At 57.6% G+C, this 16,829-nt stretch overlaps 1 protein-coding gene across 1 annotated transcript; it reads left to right on the top strand.

The window, feature by feature from the left end:
- Positions 1-3,968: 3,968 nt before the first annotated feature.
- KLHL21 (kelch like family member 21) lies at positions 3,969-15,421 on the top strand. Its single transcript, XM_046025024.1, has 4 exons — positions 3,969-5,022; positions 7,160-7,565; positions 11,120-11,192; positions 12,267-15,421. Exons 1-4 carry the CDS (start codon positions 4,002-4,004, stop codon positions 12,558-12,560), a joined length of 1,794 nt encoding a protein of 597 aa, XP_045880980.1. The 5' UTR covers positions 3,969-4,001; the 3' UTR covers positions 12,561-15,421.
- The last annotated feature ends 1,408 nt before the right edge of the window (positions 15,422-16,829 follow it).

The raw sequence follows: 16,829 nt of genomic DNA on the forward strand, positions 1-16,829 counted from the left end.
CGTCAGCTTGCTTCCCTGCCCGCCACTCCAGTATTTTCATGGAGGACCTTCTTGGCCTCCTTCCTTTGATTCCCCTTAGAAATTTTAGCCGTTTGGAGGAGATCTAGACATTATATGTACCATCCTATCCCTAGACTCAGGGAAGGACTAGAATACCAATAATTGACCCAGATTCAATAGCATAATATGTACACATGGGAGAATGTAGTTGATTTACCTAGTTTATTTCTCAGGTGTCCTGTACTACACCTGGGCTCCAAGGGGCAAATTTGGAGTTCAAGGATTAATGCAAGAGCACTCTCCACAGTAGCCAGATTCTCAGAGTCTGTGATTCCTTCTTTTCTGCTTTAAAAAAAAAAAAAAATCTGATGATTATAGTTCTTTGGAAAAGAAGAAAAAAACCAACGTTCACACAGGTTGTGACAAGTTTTAAAATACTAAGAATACCATAGTTTCCCAGTAAGTAACTTGAGAATGTAGTTATTTTAATTGGGTTACCAAATATAGCTTCACCTTTCTAAATCTCACCGGCTACACTGCATTCATTTGGGGAACATTCAGGAAAGACTTCTGCCTCCCATCATAACTCAGTGCTTGAGTGCAGGCATGAACATAACCAAAGGTTTGTTTTTTCCAGAAATGCTTGTTGGTGGCTCAGCTTTAATACTATGGAATTCATATGGATCATTCCCAGCAGTAATTTTCTGACTTTTCCACTTCCGTCCCCAGGAGAGGAAAAAGAAGTGATAATTCCCCCAAGTCTTGTTTCAACTTTTAGTAGCTTTACCACTGTATGAATATATATATATGTATATTATATATATGTATATATGTGTGTGTGAATAGTTTTAAGTCATTAATAAACAATTTTTAAGCCATGTACTGTCAACTCGTACAACAAGGGAAATAACTTACGCACAGAGATCAAATGAATTTGCTGTGTTACCGCTCATACCGGTAAACCATAAAGATTAATAGCTAACGCTATGCCAGATACTGTTGAAATGTTTTGATCTAGAGTGTCTCCTTTACATATAATAATGCACTTAATAAATATAGCGAATACTGTAGCTTTCCTTAAAGGAAATTTTACGTAGAGTAAGTTCATCACAAGCCACACTTTAGGTGCTCCAGGAGCAGAAAGAATCAGGGTGTACCATAGCAAAGGAGCCACAGTCTCTTTTTGATGGTATCAGTGTTGAAGTTTGTGTTCCTAAATGTTCTCGGAGCGAGGAGAAAAGGATAACAGTGGCTTTTGTAAAATGATCTCTGTGCCCTCTTGTCCTGTCTGCCTAAAATTAGCATTCCAAGATCAAAACTGCAGAGTTTAAATGTTTAAAATGAAATGGTACCATTATTTGTTAAATTACATTATCATAAAGAAGTTATTCAGGCAGAGACCACATTCCTGATTGTGGAAGAGGTAAATTTTTAAAACTTTGATGGTTTAAAGTTTAATCTTTTTTGTGTCCATACCACCCCCAGCCCACCAGCCACCCTCTCCCCAGAAGTTTAATCTTCAGATACAAACATTTCCCCCTAAACCATGGGTCGTTGACTAGAGTTAACACCTTTCTTACCAAACACTAGTGTTTCTACCATGGCTGGCTGTGCAATGACATTTTGAAGAGTTTGCCGACTGTATCGATCACATGGTCCTACTTCAGTAAACGAATTTCTCACATTCCCATCTTGAACTCTTAGGGTTGATGAGTGAAAAAAGGAACAGATAGCATGCCTGGGTTAGTAGGTTCTTCAAATTTCCAAACACAGCTGATGGGTCTAAATCTGTTTATTTTCTGACCACATTCCTTGGTCAACTTAGATATGTACCCATGGCTTCAAATGCTCCCCTTTTAGGTCCTGGATATTAATATACCTTTTTTCTAAAAAACGGAACTTTTAATTTTATTTTAAACTTGTATTATTATTTCCTTAATACACAGAACAGAAAATACAGGCAAGCCCGTACAAAACAAACCTAACCACCTGGAGAAATATGTTACCTTCACAATTGTTTTGTAGGCGCATGAACACAGATAACAAACTGGGTCACACTGCGGGTAATCAGATTTTTTGCTCGACAGGACTTCATAAATATCTTTCCGTTTCAGTAAACATATGCATCATCATCATTCATCAAGCCTTCACAGTAAGGCTGATTTATTTAAATAGTTACACAAAATAGTTGGACTCCGTTCTTCACTGCCGAAACGTTTTTGATTTAGTAAAGCTTTGCTTTCTGCAAGGTGGACGTGCTCTGACCCAGAGGCATTGGAGTACTTTTCCCTGCAAACATCCCACTTCCTGGCTACTCAGACTTTCTTGTCACAAAGCCTGTGCAAGTAAGCTATTGGCGGGGCTCCTGGGCCCAGGAATGCTGCTGTGTGAACAGTCCATCTATGGGCAACAGGCAGCTGCCTGGGTACCTGAATGTTTTCTTACTCCGGCCTGCGCTTCCCATGCCGAAATGTGGACCAGATAACATTCTCATGGCAAGATGATGAGGTTCATGAGGACGAAGGAAGGAAAGCCTGTAGTTTACATTTCAGAGACGGAATCAAAACAAGATGTCTTCTCCAAAGGTTGCACTGGCTTAGCTGGGACCAAGAAATGACAGTAAATGCCCCCACCCCCACCCCGTGTGCCTGGCCCACCCCGGGGACACACGTGGGCGAGGGGGTGAGGCGTGGCCCAGGAATGTCTGCAAGGCCCACAGGGGCCTGGGTGGGGGCTACTGAATAACCCAAACCCAGGTTTCTTCAGAGAAACAAAAGGACTGGAGTTGAAATAAGGGTCTTGGCTAAAGTGGGCAAAGCATAAGTTAAAGAAAAATCATGGCTACGTTGAAAGTGCTGGCATCGTGTCTCCTGGAACCAAAATAAGGAAGATTCCTTTCTTCACAGTCACCCCACAAGTGACTGAGACTTTCCTGAACGCCCACACCCCTCGTTTTTAAGGCAGTCCCCTGTCTGACCTTGAACTAAAGGCATTGTCCCAGGGCTCCTCCTGTCCCCTCTCCCGGAATAGGAAAACCTGTTTTCCCCGGAATTATTTACATTACTTGTATTATTATAATTTTCTGGTCCTTGAGCCTTTTGTCCAGCCTCAGAGTGGGTTCTTCTGAATTCTTGCCACCGCATCCTACCCTCCGCCTCCCATTTCCAGGAGAGGGGGCCAGGAGGTCCTGGGTCGAGCCTGAGCAGGCCTGGCCCCTTCTCAAGGCAGCTCTGGAGCCCGAGTGTCTGTAGATCGACACGTAAAACTGCGCCTTGTGCCCTGACGAAAGTTAATGATCGAGTTAGTCAAGTTTGAAACTCCTACAGGAACACAGTGGAGCGGATTCCTGGCAGCTAGCCCCGTGTCACTTATAAATGCGCCAAGAAAAAAAAAAAAAAAAAAAAAAAAAAAAAACTCTGAAAAGCTTATACTTGTTCAAGCTTTGGTCCGGAATCATAGAAATCCCGTCCTCTGAAATCTGCCCGGCGATACGGCTAACCAGCAACCCTTGGAACCAGTGGAATTCAAAACAAAACAAGAAAAGGGCATTGTAGCGAGCCGCCCCGGGGCTCTGGGTCGACGCAGTGGGGAAGTCTGGAGCGAAAGGGGTGGCTCGGTTCCGGGCGTGGAGCTCGCCCCCGCCGGCTTTCGCTCTGCAGCCGGGCCCGGTGGGCCGCGGGCGGACCCTAGAGTCCCCGATCCCGGACAGAGGGAGGACTCTAGTCGCCCCGCGCGCCCGGCTCGGGCGGGGGCCCGCCGGCAGCCCCGAAAAGGCGCGGACGCGGGGCGGGTGGGCGGTGACTCAGCCCGGGGCACCGGGCGGGCGGCGGCGCCGGGCCCGGAAGGGTTAAGTGGGCGGGGGGGGTCAGCGACGCCCCGCCCCCGGGTCCGCCCCCGAGGCCGCGCCGCCCGGCACTACTTAAAGAGGCGGCGCGGCGCGCTTGGTGTTCCTCCCGCTGGCCCCGGCCGCGGCGCGCCCCGGTTTCCCCAGCGACGGCGCCATGGAGCGGCCGGCACCCCTGGCCGTGCTGCCCTTCTCGGACCCCGCGCACGCGCTGAGCCTGCTGCGTGGCCTGAGTCAGCTCCGCGCCGAGCGCAAGTTCCTGGACGTGACGCTGGAGGCGGCGGGCGGGCGCGACTTCCCCGCGCACCGCGCCGTGCTGGCGGCCGCCAGCCCCTACTTCCGCGCCATGTTCGCGGGGCAGCTGCGCGAGAGCCGCGCCGAGCGGGTGCGCCTGCACGGCGTGCCGCCCGACATGCTGCAGCTGCTGCTCGACTTCAGCTACACGGGCCGCGTGGCGGTGAGCGGCGACAACGCCGAGCCGCTGCTGCGAGCCGCAGACCTGCTGCAGTTCCCGGCGGTGAAGGAGGCGTGCGGCGCCTTCCTGCAGCAGCAGCTCGACCTGGCCAACTGCCTGGACATGCAGGACTTCGCCGAGGCCTTCAGCTGCGCGGGGCTGGCGAGCGCGGCGCAGCGCTTCATCCTGCGCCACGTGGGCGAGCTGGGCCCGGAGCAGCTGGAGCGCCTGCCGCTGGCGCGCCTGCTGCGCTACCTGCGCGACGACGGGCTGTGCGTCCCCAAGGAGGAGGCCGCCTACCAGCTGGCGCTGCGCTGGGTGCGCGCGGACCCGCCGCGCCGCGCCGCGCACTGGCCGCAGCTGCTCGAGGCGGTGCGCCTGCCCTTCGTGCGCCGCTTCTACCTGCTGGCGCACGTCGAGGCCGAGCCGCTGGTGGCGCGCTGCCCCCCCTGCCTGCGCCTGCTGCGCGAGGCGCGCGACTTCCAGGCGGCGCGCTACGACCGCCACGACCGCGGGCCCTGCCCCCGCATGCGCCCGCGCCCCTCCACCGGCCTCGCCGAGATCCTCGTGCTCGTGGGCGGCTGCGACCAGGACTGCGACGAGTTGGTCACCGTCGACTGCTACAACCCGCAGACGGGCCAGTGGCGCTACCTGGCCGAGTTCCCCGATCACTTGGGCGGGGGCTACAGCATCGTGGCGCTGGGCAACGACATCTACGTGACGGGTGAGGGCACTGGGGGTCCGCCGGGAGGACCCCGGGTTAGCCTCCTGCGCCCCTGGGGGAGCGCGTTTTCCTGCTGGAGGAACCTGTGAATCCCGGGACCGCTCCTCAGTGAGAGCGACCCCTTCCCTACCCCTCCCCGCCCCCCGCAGGCCAGTGGGTGCACTTCTAGAGCTCGTGCTTTCCACCTAGAAGGCCGTTGTGCGAGCGAGGACGGGCAGCTGCTTGTGGGCTCTTTGTTGGTGGGGGGGTGACCTAGATGACGGATGAGCCCCCTCCTTGCCCGGGAGGTGCCCCCACCCCCATTTGGTTAGCGGATACAGGGGCATTCTCCCCATACAATGGGTGCTTTCTTTTTCTCCCTAAGGAATCCAGAGACAGGCAGGAGCTGGCGCCCCTGAGACATCCGTTCCCCGCCCTGGGGATTTCTCCCGCCCAGCTGAGCCACATGGCCCCCCTGACACACTCATCCTGTCACCAGTGACAAGGTTCCCTCAGACTTGCACCTAGGCTGTGTGCTGGGGGTCACATGGTGTTTAGGCTGCTCCTGGCCTAGCGACTGTAAACATGGTCACATGCTAAGAGGTTTTCTTCCAGTTACTTGGCCCAGACCCCAAAACACTGCCGAGTCATGCTGGGCGGGTCCCAGCCTGCTCTGGTCCTGGGCATCTCCCACATTTTTCATTAAAGAGAAATCCCAGTTCAGACAAGGGGCTACCTCCTTCCCTGGGGTGAGGAGGGGCGGTGTCGGTGACAGCTATATAAGGAAAGAACCCGGCTCCGGGAGCAGTGGGCCCCGCGGAAGCCTGTTATCAGTCGTGAACTGAGGCCGGCCTGGCCATCAGCGCTGCTGTGCCCAGCCCGGCACATTCAGGAAAAAGCCAGCTCTGAACTCTGGTACCCCCACCTCCGGTTGACAAGTGGAGGAATCCCGGCTTGAGGACTCGCTCAGCTCTTCTTTGGCCAGCTGCTGAGTTTCAGCCTTTTCTGGAATCTGCTGGAACCGGTCCCTTTCCGACCTGAGATCCGTCCCTTTCTGACCTGAGACCGGCCCTGTGTTTGGGAACTGCGCTCTCCCAGCCCATGAAAGTGTGGCCGGTGAACTCCCTCCCAGAACTAGTTAGACTTGCCCAACTTCGCACACCCCTTCCATAAATGTCTCAGCTGAGCAGCTAATCCTTCGGGTTTAGACAGGTGGCTGGGTCATTCCATACAGCTGCCTGCAGGGAATTTCACGGGGGGCGACAAAGCCGGCTTCAGCTGCCCCAGACAAAATTATCCTTTACGAGGAAGAAAGCAGGCGGAGTGCACTTCGTAGGAGCTTTGTCTTTTAAAAAGCTCAGGGCTTTGAGACGGATAGAATGTCCTGCGTCCCCTGCCTGTGGCGCCAGCTTTGGGGACAGGAGGGGATGTGGCCCCCAGAGTGCTTGGGGTCCCTTCACACTGGAAATTCGAATGTGCCGGGTAGGCCTGGTTTAGCTGATGATTGTAGCCAGCCCCACTGGTGCGGCTGGAGGGTGGCGCGGGGGGTTAGCTCTTCTCTGAAAGAAACGTGGAGAGAGTGGACGTTGTACTTGTGGGCCTTGATGCGTGTACCCAGACGGAGCACGTTGTCGGTAATCTGCACCCGGTCAAGAACCAGAGCCCCCGAGTTCCACTCGTCCTGGCACTGGCTTGTTTGGGGCAGGCGGCTGCCCAGGAAGGCGAGAATTCTTTGACCAGTCCCTGTGCTCCCTCCCCTCCTGCTTTGAGGCGCCCCAGAAGTTTTGGCCCTGAGACCGATGTCCTGGTTCGGTTGAGGTGTCCGGCAGTGTATTGGGGGGTGTCTAGACAGAGGTTGCGGTTTACTTAGAATTCCAGCTACAGGGCCTTTGCTTGACCCACACAGAGGGAGCGGTGTGCTTACGGCCTGAGGCTCTCTTGCCCTCCTGGGCTGTGGTCAGCAGGTGCACGGCCTTCGCCCCAGCATGAAGCCAGCCCCCAGCCATGGCTTTGGGGGGAGAGGAAGGTTGTTTACATTGAAACCCAACGAAGTTACTTCCTCCCCTGGGAGATTCCCTCGGGGAAGTTCGCAGAGGCAGGGGCGGGTGACTCACCCCACATCAGCAGGGGCTGACCTGTCCCCTGCACGTCCTTGCAGGTGGCTCTGACGGCTCCCGGCTCTACGACTGCGTGTGGAGGTACAACTCCAGCGTGAACGAGTGGACGGAGGTGGCGCCCATGCTGAAGGCCCGCGAGTACCACAGCTCGTCCGTGCTGGATGGGCTGCTGTACGTGGTGGCCGCGGACAGCACGGAGCGCTACGACCACACCACGGACTCCTGGGAGGCCCTGCAGCCCATGACCTACCCCATGGACAACTGCTCCACCACCGCGTGCCGTGGCCGCCTCTATGCCATCGGCTCCCTGGCCGGCAAGGAGACCATGGTGATGCAGTGTTACCACCCGGACACGGACCTGTGGTCGCTGGTGGACTGTGGCCAGCTCCCGCCCTGGTCCTTCGCCCCCAAGACCGTGACTCTGAACGGACTCATGTACTTCATCAGGTGAGTCCCCGGCGGCCGACCTCTTCCCATCTTCCTCCCCAAGCCCCGTGCTGAGGCCCCTCCTCCCCGTGCTCCCCATCTCCTAGATGAGGAAGCAGCCCGAGCTGGGATCCCGGGCTAGACCTTACTAAACCTGGAGCCTTTGTTCTGCCCCATTTCTTGGAACGGTTTGTGTGGGCTTCTAGGTGTTCTGAGGCAGGGGATCCAAACCGGTGGAGTTAGATCTCCTGATTGTCTGATTGATTGGTTGATGAGTGTCAGGTCAGGTCCTTTGAGAGAACTTTCTGAGATTCCCGGGAGCTAAATACAGTGTGTTGCTTTGCCTTCTCTTCCACCCGGAGGATCCTGGTCTCGGCCCTGATGGTTCCCACAAACCGTTGATTATAAAGAAACCTGTCCTACCTAAGGGGGATTTTGAATCTTAAAAAGCCGAAGGGAGAGCTCACTTGAGTCTTTGGGGAGTTGCTGCCTTGTCAGAGGGACGCTGTGCTCACCGAGCAGAGTGTCCGTGCCGGGCTGCCAGGTCCGAGAGCCCGGTGGGGGCTCCGCTCCACCCCTCGACTTAAAGCAACGCTTGGGCCTTCAGTGTGTGTGTGCAGGTTCTCTCCTGACCGGGCACAGGGGGGCCTCATGGTTCTGTGGAGCTGATGCTCTTCTCTCAGGGTCCCACGGGGAGGGAACAGGTTGGAGCAGGGCCCAGATCTACCTGGGGAACACAGGGACAGTGACGATAGCACGTGTGAGGGCCCTGAGCTCTGCGTGGCCTGTCTCTGAGTTGATCTGTGACTGTCCGATGCGATGGGCATTGCTGGTCATCCCTGCTTCACGGGTAGCAACAGAGGCTTCCAGGGGTAGGCGACTGACGGGATGGCACCAGGTCTGAATCAGGGATAGGCAACCCCGGTCCTAGTGTGATGTTACTGTATCATGGTTTCCCGGGGCCGGGCTGTGTCCTTGCCAGTGTGGGGCAGAGATGGGTGGCCAGGGGTCTTGATGACCTGCCACCGCCAAATGCCCCCTCCTCATGGGCCAGTAGGCATCCCGGGGCTCCTGCCTGCTATGCATAGCATGTGTGTGTGTGTGAGAGAGAGAACTTACAGGTGTGTGTCCTTGCTCCTCCCTTCTTGGCCTAGAGCCTGTCTGGAAGCTTTGGGACCAGGAGGGAAGGGTAAGGTCTGACTTGCGGTTTTCTCCATCACCTTCTCCCTGGGGGCTTTGACTTGGGAGCCTCCGAGGAAGTATGTAAGCCTCAGCTGTAAGCCTTGTCTCACGTTCTACGCTGCACTGGCCTTTTCTGCCCCTCCGCTCTGCTCCCCCAGACCGCAGGCTCCCTTCCCAGGCTTTCTTGGTGGGTACATCCAGCAGAGAGACAGCCCCGCTTGCCACGCATCCTTGTGTGCGCTGCAAAAACGCCCCGGGATCTCTGCCAGCTTCTGTCCCGTTAGAAAACATCATCTGACCCTTCCCCCAGCTCTCCCTCCCCCAGGTCAAGGTAGATGTCTTCAGAGAGGGGGTAGGGCAGCTATAAATACTTCTCAGAGCACCAGGACCTTGGCTTCAGCCCTTCGGTAGCGGTTCCAGCTGGGGCGCCTTTGAGAGTGTCCTCCCTGCCCTGTGATCGAGAGCAAGACGGGCGCGAGGGCCAGTCTGCGCACCGAGGCACCCCGCGCCCTCCTCCTCCACCTCCGAGCCTCTTGTCAGTTACTAACATCCCCCCCCGCCCCGCCACCGTGGAAGCATTAGGGTGCCCTCCATGCCCACTGTTCATTCGCCTTTGTATAGGTTCACCTAACCCATTAGGGCCTGGGGGCGGGGGGCTCAGCTCTGCCCCAATCCCTCCCCTGGACCAGGCGGAGAGAGTGAGCGGCAGGGAAAGGCAGCCCGATTGTCCTCCAGGGGCACAGTGTGGGCAAAGGCCAGGTCTTGTTGTTTTTTAAGATTTATTTACCAATTTGACAGAGAGAGAGACAGCAAGAGAGGGAACACAAGCAGGGGCAGAGGGAGGGGAGAAGCAGGCTTCCCGCCGAGCAGGGAGCCCGATGTGGAGCTCAATCCCAGGACCCCGGGATCATGACCTGAGCTGAAGGTCACGACTGAGCCACCCGGGCGCCCCTGCCCAGGTCTCATTCTGATGCATGGCAGTGTTTGTCCCAGAGCCACTGAGTTCATGAACCCCTCAGCCTAATTAGCCACGTAACGCCCTGCTCAGAATGCCACCTGTCCGGGCGGCTTCTGTCCCCAGGCCACTCTTTCAGGGGTACCCAGTACTGGGCAGGGGCCTCAGCCCCTCGCCAGCTGCCGTCCTGGGCCACTCCCTTCTCCAGTGCCCTGCCTCGGTCCCTGGGTGAGGCTCCTTGCCCGGGGTGCCCACTTCCCCGCAGGAGGAGGAGCTGGGTGCGGCAGCCTCTGCCGCTAATTGTCCTCATCGTGGGGACAAACTGGGAACGATTTTTATGTCTTGAAAGGGTTGGAAGAAAAAACTCAAAGCAGAAGTGTTATTTTATGACGTAGGGTGCCTGGGTGTCTCAGTTAAGCGTCTGCCTTCGGCTCAGGTCATGATCCCGGTATCCTGGGATCGAGCCCTGTGTCTGGCTCCCTGCTCAGTGGGGAGCCTGCTTCTCCCTCTGCCGGCTTGTGCTCTCTCTGTGTCAAATAAGTAAATAAATGAAATCTTTTAAAAAGAGGAGTTGCGCAAAATACAAATTTCTGTGTCCATAAGTAAGGGGTTTTTTTTGAAATACGCCCAGCCCAGTGGCTCCTCTGTGCTTACGGCGGCGGGCAGCGTGGGGAGTCTGCTCTCCCTGGCCTAACCTGTGTGCGGACTGACCCTTCTGCTGAGCCCTGACTTGTTACTGTCACTACCCTTTGGGGGTTAGCGTCTCTGCCTTTCAAGGCTGGGCTTTTGAGCCCTTTTTGGCAGGGATCGAGACTATGTCAAGGTTGCAGGATCCTGACCGCCAAGGGAAGGGCAGCGCTGGTACTTCTCTCCTGTGACTGTGGCTGTCCTGCCGGGCATCCAGGACACAGCGGGGAACGGGGAGGCTGGGGGGCTGACAGCGGAGGGGAGTGCCGTGGCCTAGGAGTAGTCGGGGTGCGTGGCGGTGGGCAGTGGGGCAGGAGCGTGGCCTGGCCCGGTCCTCCATGGGAGGGAGGACTAGCCCAGATTGGAAGACTGAGAGGAGGCGGCCAGGAAGAGCTGTGATGCGTTCAGATCTGAAGCCAGTGCGGGGGGGAGGCGGGCGGCGGTGGCGGCGGTGAGGGCAGGGAGGCCACATTGGTGTAGAGCCGTGGGGAGGGTTAGGCACCAGAAGGTGTGATCTCCAGGTTTGAGAAGCAGAGTCTGGTTCTGACCTCAGAACCCGGGCCAGCTGGTGTGGGCCTGAACTTGGCCCCTGCAAACAAGGGCTAGGGTCCCACCGGCCTCTGGACTGCCAGATGGCATCAAAGAAGTTCCCACAGGAGCGGGGCCTATGTGGCCATCCTCTCCAGCTTCTCACACCCAGGGATGCTTCCTCCCGGCTCCGACACATTCCCTCTTCTCCTCCCACCCGCAGGGACGACTCCGCGGAGGTGGACGTGTATAACCCCACAAAGAATGAATGGGACAAGATCCCATCTATGAATCAGGTAAATATGCGAACGGGTTGGCCTTGGAAGCGCAGGCTGGCCCTGTTGTCTGGCTAAAGCGTTGCCATGGTGTATTTGGGAAATAGGCCTGGGGCGGCGGGGCCTGTGCTGAGGCCTTTTTCACGGCATTCTCTCACTTAATAGAGGACAGGTTTTTCCTTCAGTTTGTACTGTGCGGCCCGGAGACCTTAAAATAATCTCAGGGTCAGACAGTTTAGCAAGTTCATCCACGCAGAACCGTATTTACTGGATGCCTGCTGTAAGTCAGAGAGCATGTGGGGAGGAACATTCCACAGAGGGACAGCAAGTGCAAAGGCCCTGGGGCTGGGTGTGCCTAGTGTGGTCTTAGTAGAAGTCTCACAGCCCAGTGTGGCTGGAATAGAGTGAACAAGGGGATAGCAGAGGGCATGAGGTCAGACAGGAGTGACCCTGGGAAGTCGGAAAGAGAGGTGCTGAGCCCGACCCTGTGACAGAGCTGGGGAAGCGTAGCGGCATTTGGCCATGTGGGCAGTTTCCGTAGTCCCTGACAGTTGTATATACCCACCCACGTCTTCTTTTTGTCTTCCTTAAAATTCCCAAATCTATTCCCATGCTACGTCTGCATGGCAGTTGTTGACAATTGTCACAATTTACAACATTCCAGTTAACAACTTTACGTTTAGGATATGCAACTATGTTTTTCCCAGTAATGATCTACCTGTTATTAGTGGCAGGTTTGGGAAAGGTGCGCCACTCCGGTTTTGTGGTTCAGAGCCCAGACTTTGAGTCCAGTCCTGCCTCTGCCTCCATCGGCCATACAGGGCTCTTTTCCCACCTGTGTGATGGGGGCCGAGCCTGCCTCAAGCAGAGGCTGCTTTGGCGGCCTCCCAGCATCACAGGACCGGGTGTGGCCTGGGACCCCCATGGAGCCTCTTTCCTGAGCTGGAGTGTAGGAAGGATGCTGGTCTGTCCTGGGAAGGGTGCAGAGGCCACCTTGCCCATGGGTCCCGGGCACCTTCTCCATGGAGAGAGGCTGGGGGTCTCCGCCGTGCCCTGGCTGCCAGCCGCCACTTGCCTGTTCCCCTGGGCCCACAGGTGCACGTCGGGGGCAGCCTGGCTGTCCTTGGAGGGAAGCTCTACGTCTCAGGCGGTTACGACAATACGTTTGAACTCTCGGACGTGGTAGAGGCCTATGACCCAGAGACTCGGGCCTGGAGCGTCGTGGGCCGGCTCCCGGAGCCCACCTTCTGGCACGGCAGCGTCAGCATCTTCCGCCAGTTCATGCCCCAGGTGCCCCCGGGTGGCCGTGGCTTTGAGCTGGACGGCGGCAGCAGTGACACAGATGTGGCGCGGCCCCGGCTGCCACAGAACCCCAATGAGCTGCACTAGCCCCGGCCCGGCCCCCAGAGGGCCTCGGCACAGGTACTGTGACACAGCTGCGGCGGGGGGCGGTGAGCCCCCACCTGCGCGCACCGGGACTGGGTGGGTTCAACAGGTGCAGCCCGGGCTCCGGCTATGGAGTGAGCCTCAGGGTCTGACCCCGGAGACTTTCCGTGCTCGGAGAGCCTGATGCGCAGCTTCTGCGACCACGACCAGTGGCCGACGCCCCTCCCTCGGTCCAGGAAGAGCAGCCTCCTACGGGCAAAGGTCTCCGGCTGCAGCAGGGGACTCCTGCTGCCCCTGCCTCCTTGCTCCCCCCTCAGAGAGGAGGGCCACCCGTGGGGTACAAGTCCTCCCCCTGAGAGTCTGGGAGTGGTCCAGGCCCTTCCTCCCAGGCCTGCAGGGTCTGGCCTGACCCGGAGCATTGGGAACCAGGCTGGCGATGGCCGCAGCGGGGTCCTGGACACCGCATCCAGTGGGCCAGCTCCCCGGACGGAGGGCCTCTGCCTGCCTGGCTCCATCCCCCCGCGGGGTGTCACAGCAGAACACCCCTTACAGGGGTATGTGATCCCAGTGCCGCAGGCCAGTAGGACCAGATAGGAGGGCGGCCTTGAAGAGGGGGCCCTCGAGGGATGTGCCAGTGAACCTGGGCTGAGGCCAACGCTGGGTGTCCCCGTCCGCCCACCCCTCCGGGTGGTGTGTTCCACCTGACTTGGAGACCTCCAGGACCGTGTTCCTAGGTGTATGCTGGAGAGGGCAAAAGGCCACAGGTGTCAGGTTGTAGCCTCTTACTGGGTGGCGCAGCCGGGCAGATGACTGCGGGTGCCCTTGCCCTCCCGTGGGATCAGGGAAGCCTGCTGCTTCCAGAGGAGACCCTGGGCAGGTTGGCTGCAAGTTGTGAAATGCAGCGTGGCCCTTCCTGAGAAGAAGGGGGGTGCAGCTGGGGAGGGAGGCAGCAAGAAATAGTCCGGATTGACTCTTTAACATCTTCTGGAGCCGCTTCTGCAGGGCGGGGTGGTGCCCCCCGCTCCTCCAAAGTCTGGGGCTTCTCCAGGAGAGTGGTGGGGGAGCTCCTGGGAAGCTCCACGGCTCAGTGGCCCGTTTTCCTCTTGGAGTGACTGGTCTTCTCTCAAGGTCCCCAAGTAACCTTCACTTGGATTTGTCTTGCTTCCAGAGAGGAGGATGTTTACATCTCCCTCCTTAGAAACACGGAAAGCAAGTGTTCGCTGAGTTGCCGTTCGCAGTGAACGGAGCTGGAAATGCGTTCGTGCTGGCACTGTCCCTTCCTAAGCGGCCCTGCGACACTTTCTTCGGCCAGAGGGCATGGGTGCTTCTGGGGAGGAAGCCCCATGGCCTCAAGAGCTTTAGGCTGGGGTCCCCACCTCGTGCCCTGATGGGGAGTCCTCACTATCAGACCTGCACCAGGACCCCCAGCTGGAGCGGCTCTAGCTCCCAGCCCCACGTCACCTCCTCACGCCCACTGGGCCCGGAAGGCGGGGTCGTGGGCCTTCCTGGGACTTCCCCACTGGGCAGGCCTGGCTGTGGGATCCCTTGGGCCTGGGCTTCTTCACACCCCGGGTGTCGCCTTCAGCCCTCCTGATAGGAATGTTGCCTCCTCCCCCAGGGGTGGTCTGGCTCCACGCTGCCGGGCTGGGGAAGCCTCTCCTCTGGCTCTGGTACCTTCCCAGCGGGCCAACCCCTTGGAGGTCATCCGTGCTCCGTAAAGCATCTGTCCTTGGTTCCAGTGTGTGCAGAGGCTGCCCAGGCAGGACGGCTCGTCCCCTGGCAGGGCGAGGGCAGGGCTGTTGCTCCCCGCAGGGGCGGAGCTCTGTGCCAGCCCCTGTGGCCTGCGCCCTCGGTGTGGGGATGTGTCACGCAGGTAGATGGGCTAACTGCTGACCGGTCACCTGCAGGGCGCCCTCCCAGAGGAAGAATGTGGGTCTGGACCTCATGGGCGCGCTCTGGGAAGGCAGGGTGGACATGTGCCGTGGTCGCTGGAACTGTCTCGGCCTCCCTCCAGTGGAGCTGGGCTCTGTCAAGGTCAAGGATTTCCCGCAGTCAGCGGCTTACAGGGAGAGGTATCCTGTAATGCTTTTTTGTTGGGACCGGGGCACTTGCACACACCTTGTCTTCCATACAAAACCAGCCTTTGTCAACCGCACGAGGCACGAGGAGGGCTGGTGCCTGCTCAGGCTTGTGTGTGGCCTCCGCCGCAGAAGCTCCCTCATGGCAGGGGGCCCCACGTCCCGGTTCCTTCTCTTTTTGGTACTTCTCTGCAATGAGCTACCACGTGACTGACCACCCGTGTCCGGAGGCCAGTCAGATGGTGGCTGGCGTGGTGTGCACCAGCGCCGGGCTCTGCTCTCGTGCCGGAATCCGCAGGTCCCCTCCACCCAGACCCCACCTTTGGTCTGGGACACCAGGGTGGGAAGGGGAGGCAGCAGCAGGTTCCAGCAGACCCCAGCGGGGGGTCCAGGGTCGGGGACGGCCCTCCCTCACCCTCCCTGCTCCCGGTTGCACTTAGGGATGTCTGCACCCTGACTGGGGTCAGAGATGAGCCGGCTCGGGCTGGGACCGTCCGTGTTGGATGCACAGAACTTTCGGTCTATGAGACAAATTAAGTTATGAGAATTCAGTGACTGGTATTTAATGCTGATTTGCTATAAAGTATTCTATATTTATATGATTTCAGAGACTCGTATGTACTAAAGGACACACCCCATTCGGTGTCCAACATCTAGTTCCAGCCCCAGGCTGTGGGGCAGATTTGCCTATTTATTTGTTCTGTAGGCCTAGGTGTCCGGGATCCTATTTAAGATCGTAGGATGCCCTCAGTATATACTTTTTGAAATAAAACTATTTCCTATACACTCGGTGTCATGGTCTTTATCCTGCTGCTGGTGTCTTGGAAACTTTGGGCAGAGCCAGAGCAGTGTAGGGCTGTCCCCGTGCCAGCTGGGGGAGGGGACAGAGGTTGGGAGTGGAGCAAAGCTTTTGAGGCCCTTTCTTTTCTCAGATCATTACAAGGTAGGAAGTGGTGGGAAGAAGAGGCTGAGCCCCCAGACGAGCAGCATGCAGGTGCCCGAGTCCTGCCCTGACTCGCCACTCCAGAGCTGGTTTGGCCTCCCCGACTCCCCCTCTTGGCACTCTGCCCCCGTCTCGCTTTCCCCCACTCCTGAAGGTAGGGTCTAAGACCCCATCTGCAGTGGGTGAACGCTGGACCTGGGCTAGGGGGAGAAGCCATGGGTCCCTTGGGCCATGAAGCCCAGAAAGCCTCCTCATGTAGACTCCAAGGGAAAGGCCAAGGCCTGGGCAAGGGAAGGGGGCATCTTGAGGCCACAGTTCATCACCTCTGTAACAACTTCCCGAAGTGCCCTTGGGACCGGGCATAGCCTGGGCATCCGTGGTTGTCCCCGAATCCCGGAAGATGGTCTTTACCTCTGAGTGCCCCCGTGGTCAGGAATAGAAAGAAAGCAGCTTAGATTGGTTCGGGGTCTAGAACTGATTGTCCTCAAACTCCAGGAGGAATTTAGCAGAGCACAGGGCTGGTGTTTCGGGGAAGTCCCAGTGACGGGATTAGGTAGTCCCTGACTTCCGTTCTCGGTCATAACCACCAGTACCCCATTCAGAGTCTGCTCCGTGCCAAGCACAGAGCAGGGCCCTGTGCTCCAGATGGGGTGGTTGTGAACTGTCGTGTGCAGTCCTTAACACCCATCCCCTTCCCCTGAATCTGGGGAGTGACGTTCTGGTGACGACCTGGCCCAACACAGCTTGGCAAAGGTCACACTACGTGCCTTGAGGGCTACGTCATGAGAAGGCCTCACAGCTTTAGCCCGGAGGAACATTTATCCTTGGCGGCCAGCCACCGTGCTGGGAGGAAACCTGTGGAGAGGGGCCCAGGCTCGCACCCAGCACCCTCCTGCCGGGCACAGACCCCCGCCCTCCCGGGAAGTCCCAGGGCGGCCCGCCACCCAGCCGCAGATGACTGCAACGATCCTGGCACAGAGAGTTGTGCTGGTCCTGATTCCACTAAAGATGAGGAAATGAAGCAACCGTTTGCGTCAGGTCACAGTGCTATTAATAAAGCCGAGCACCCCCGCAGTCTTCCTCTGATCTGGCACCCGGCCCTGCTGTCCCTGTGGCTGCTGAACCCGGGGACCAGCAGGGCCTCCTGTCATTCTAGACGGGGCGTTGCCTGAACTCCAGGCCCCCCTCGACAAGCAAAGCAAGTTAGGACCCTCCGAAGGGAAGGATCCGGTCTGTGGTCCTCTGCCAGCC

The sequence above is a fragment of the Meles meles genome, chromosome 1 (assembly GCF_922984935.1).
Source record: "Meles meles chromosome 1, mMelMel3.1 paternal haplotype, whole genome shotgun sequence".
NCBI lineage: Eukaryota > Metazoa > Chordata > Mammalia > Carnivora > Mustelidae > Meles > Meles meles.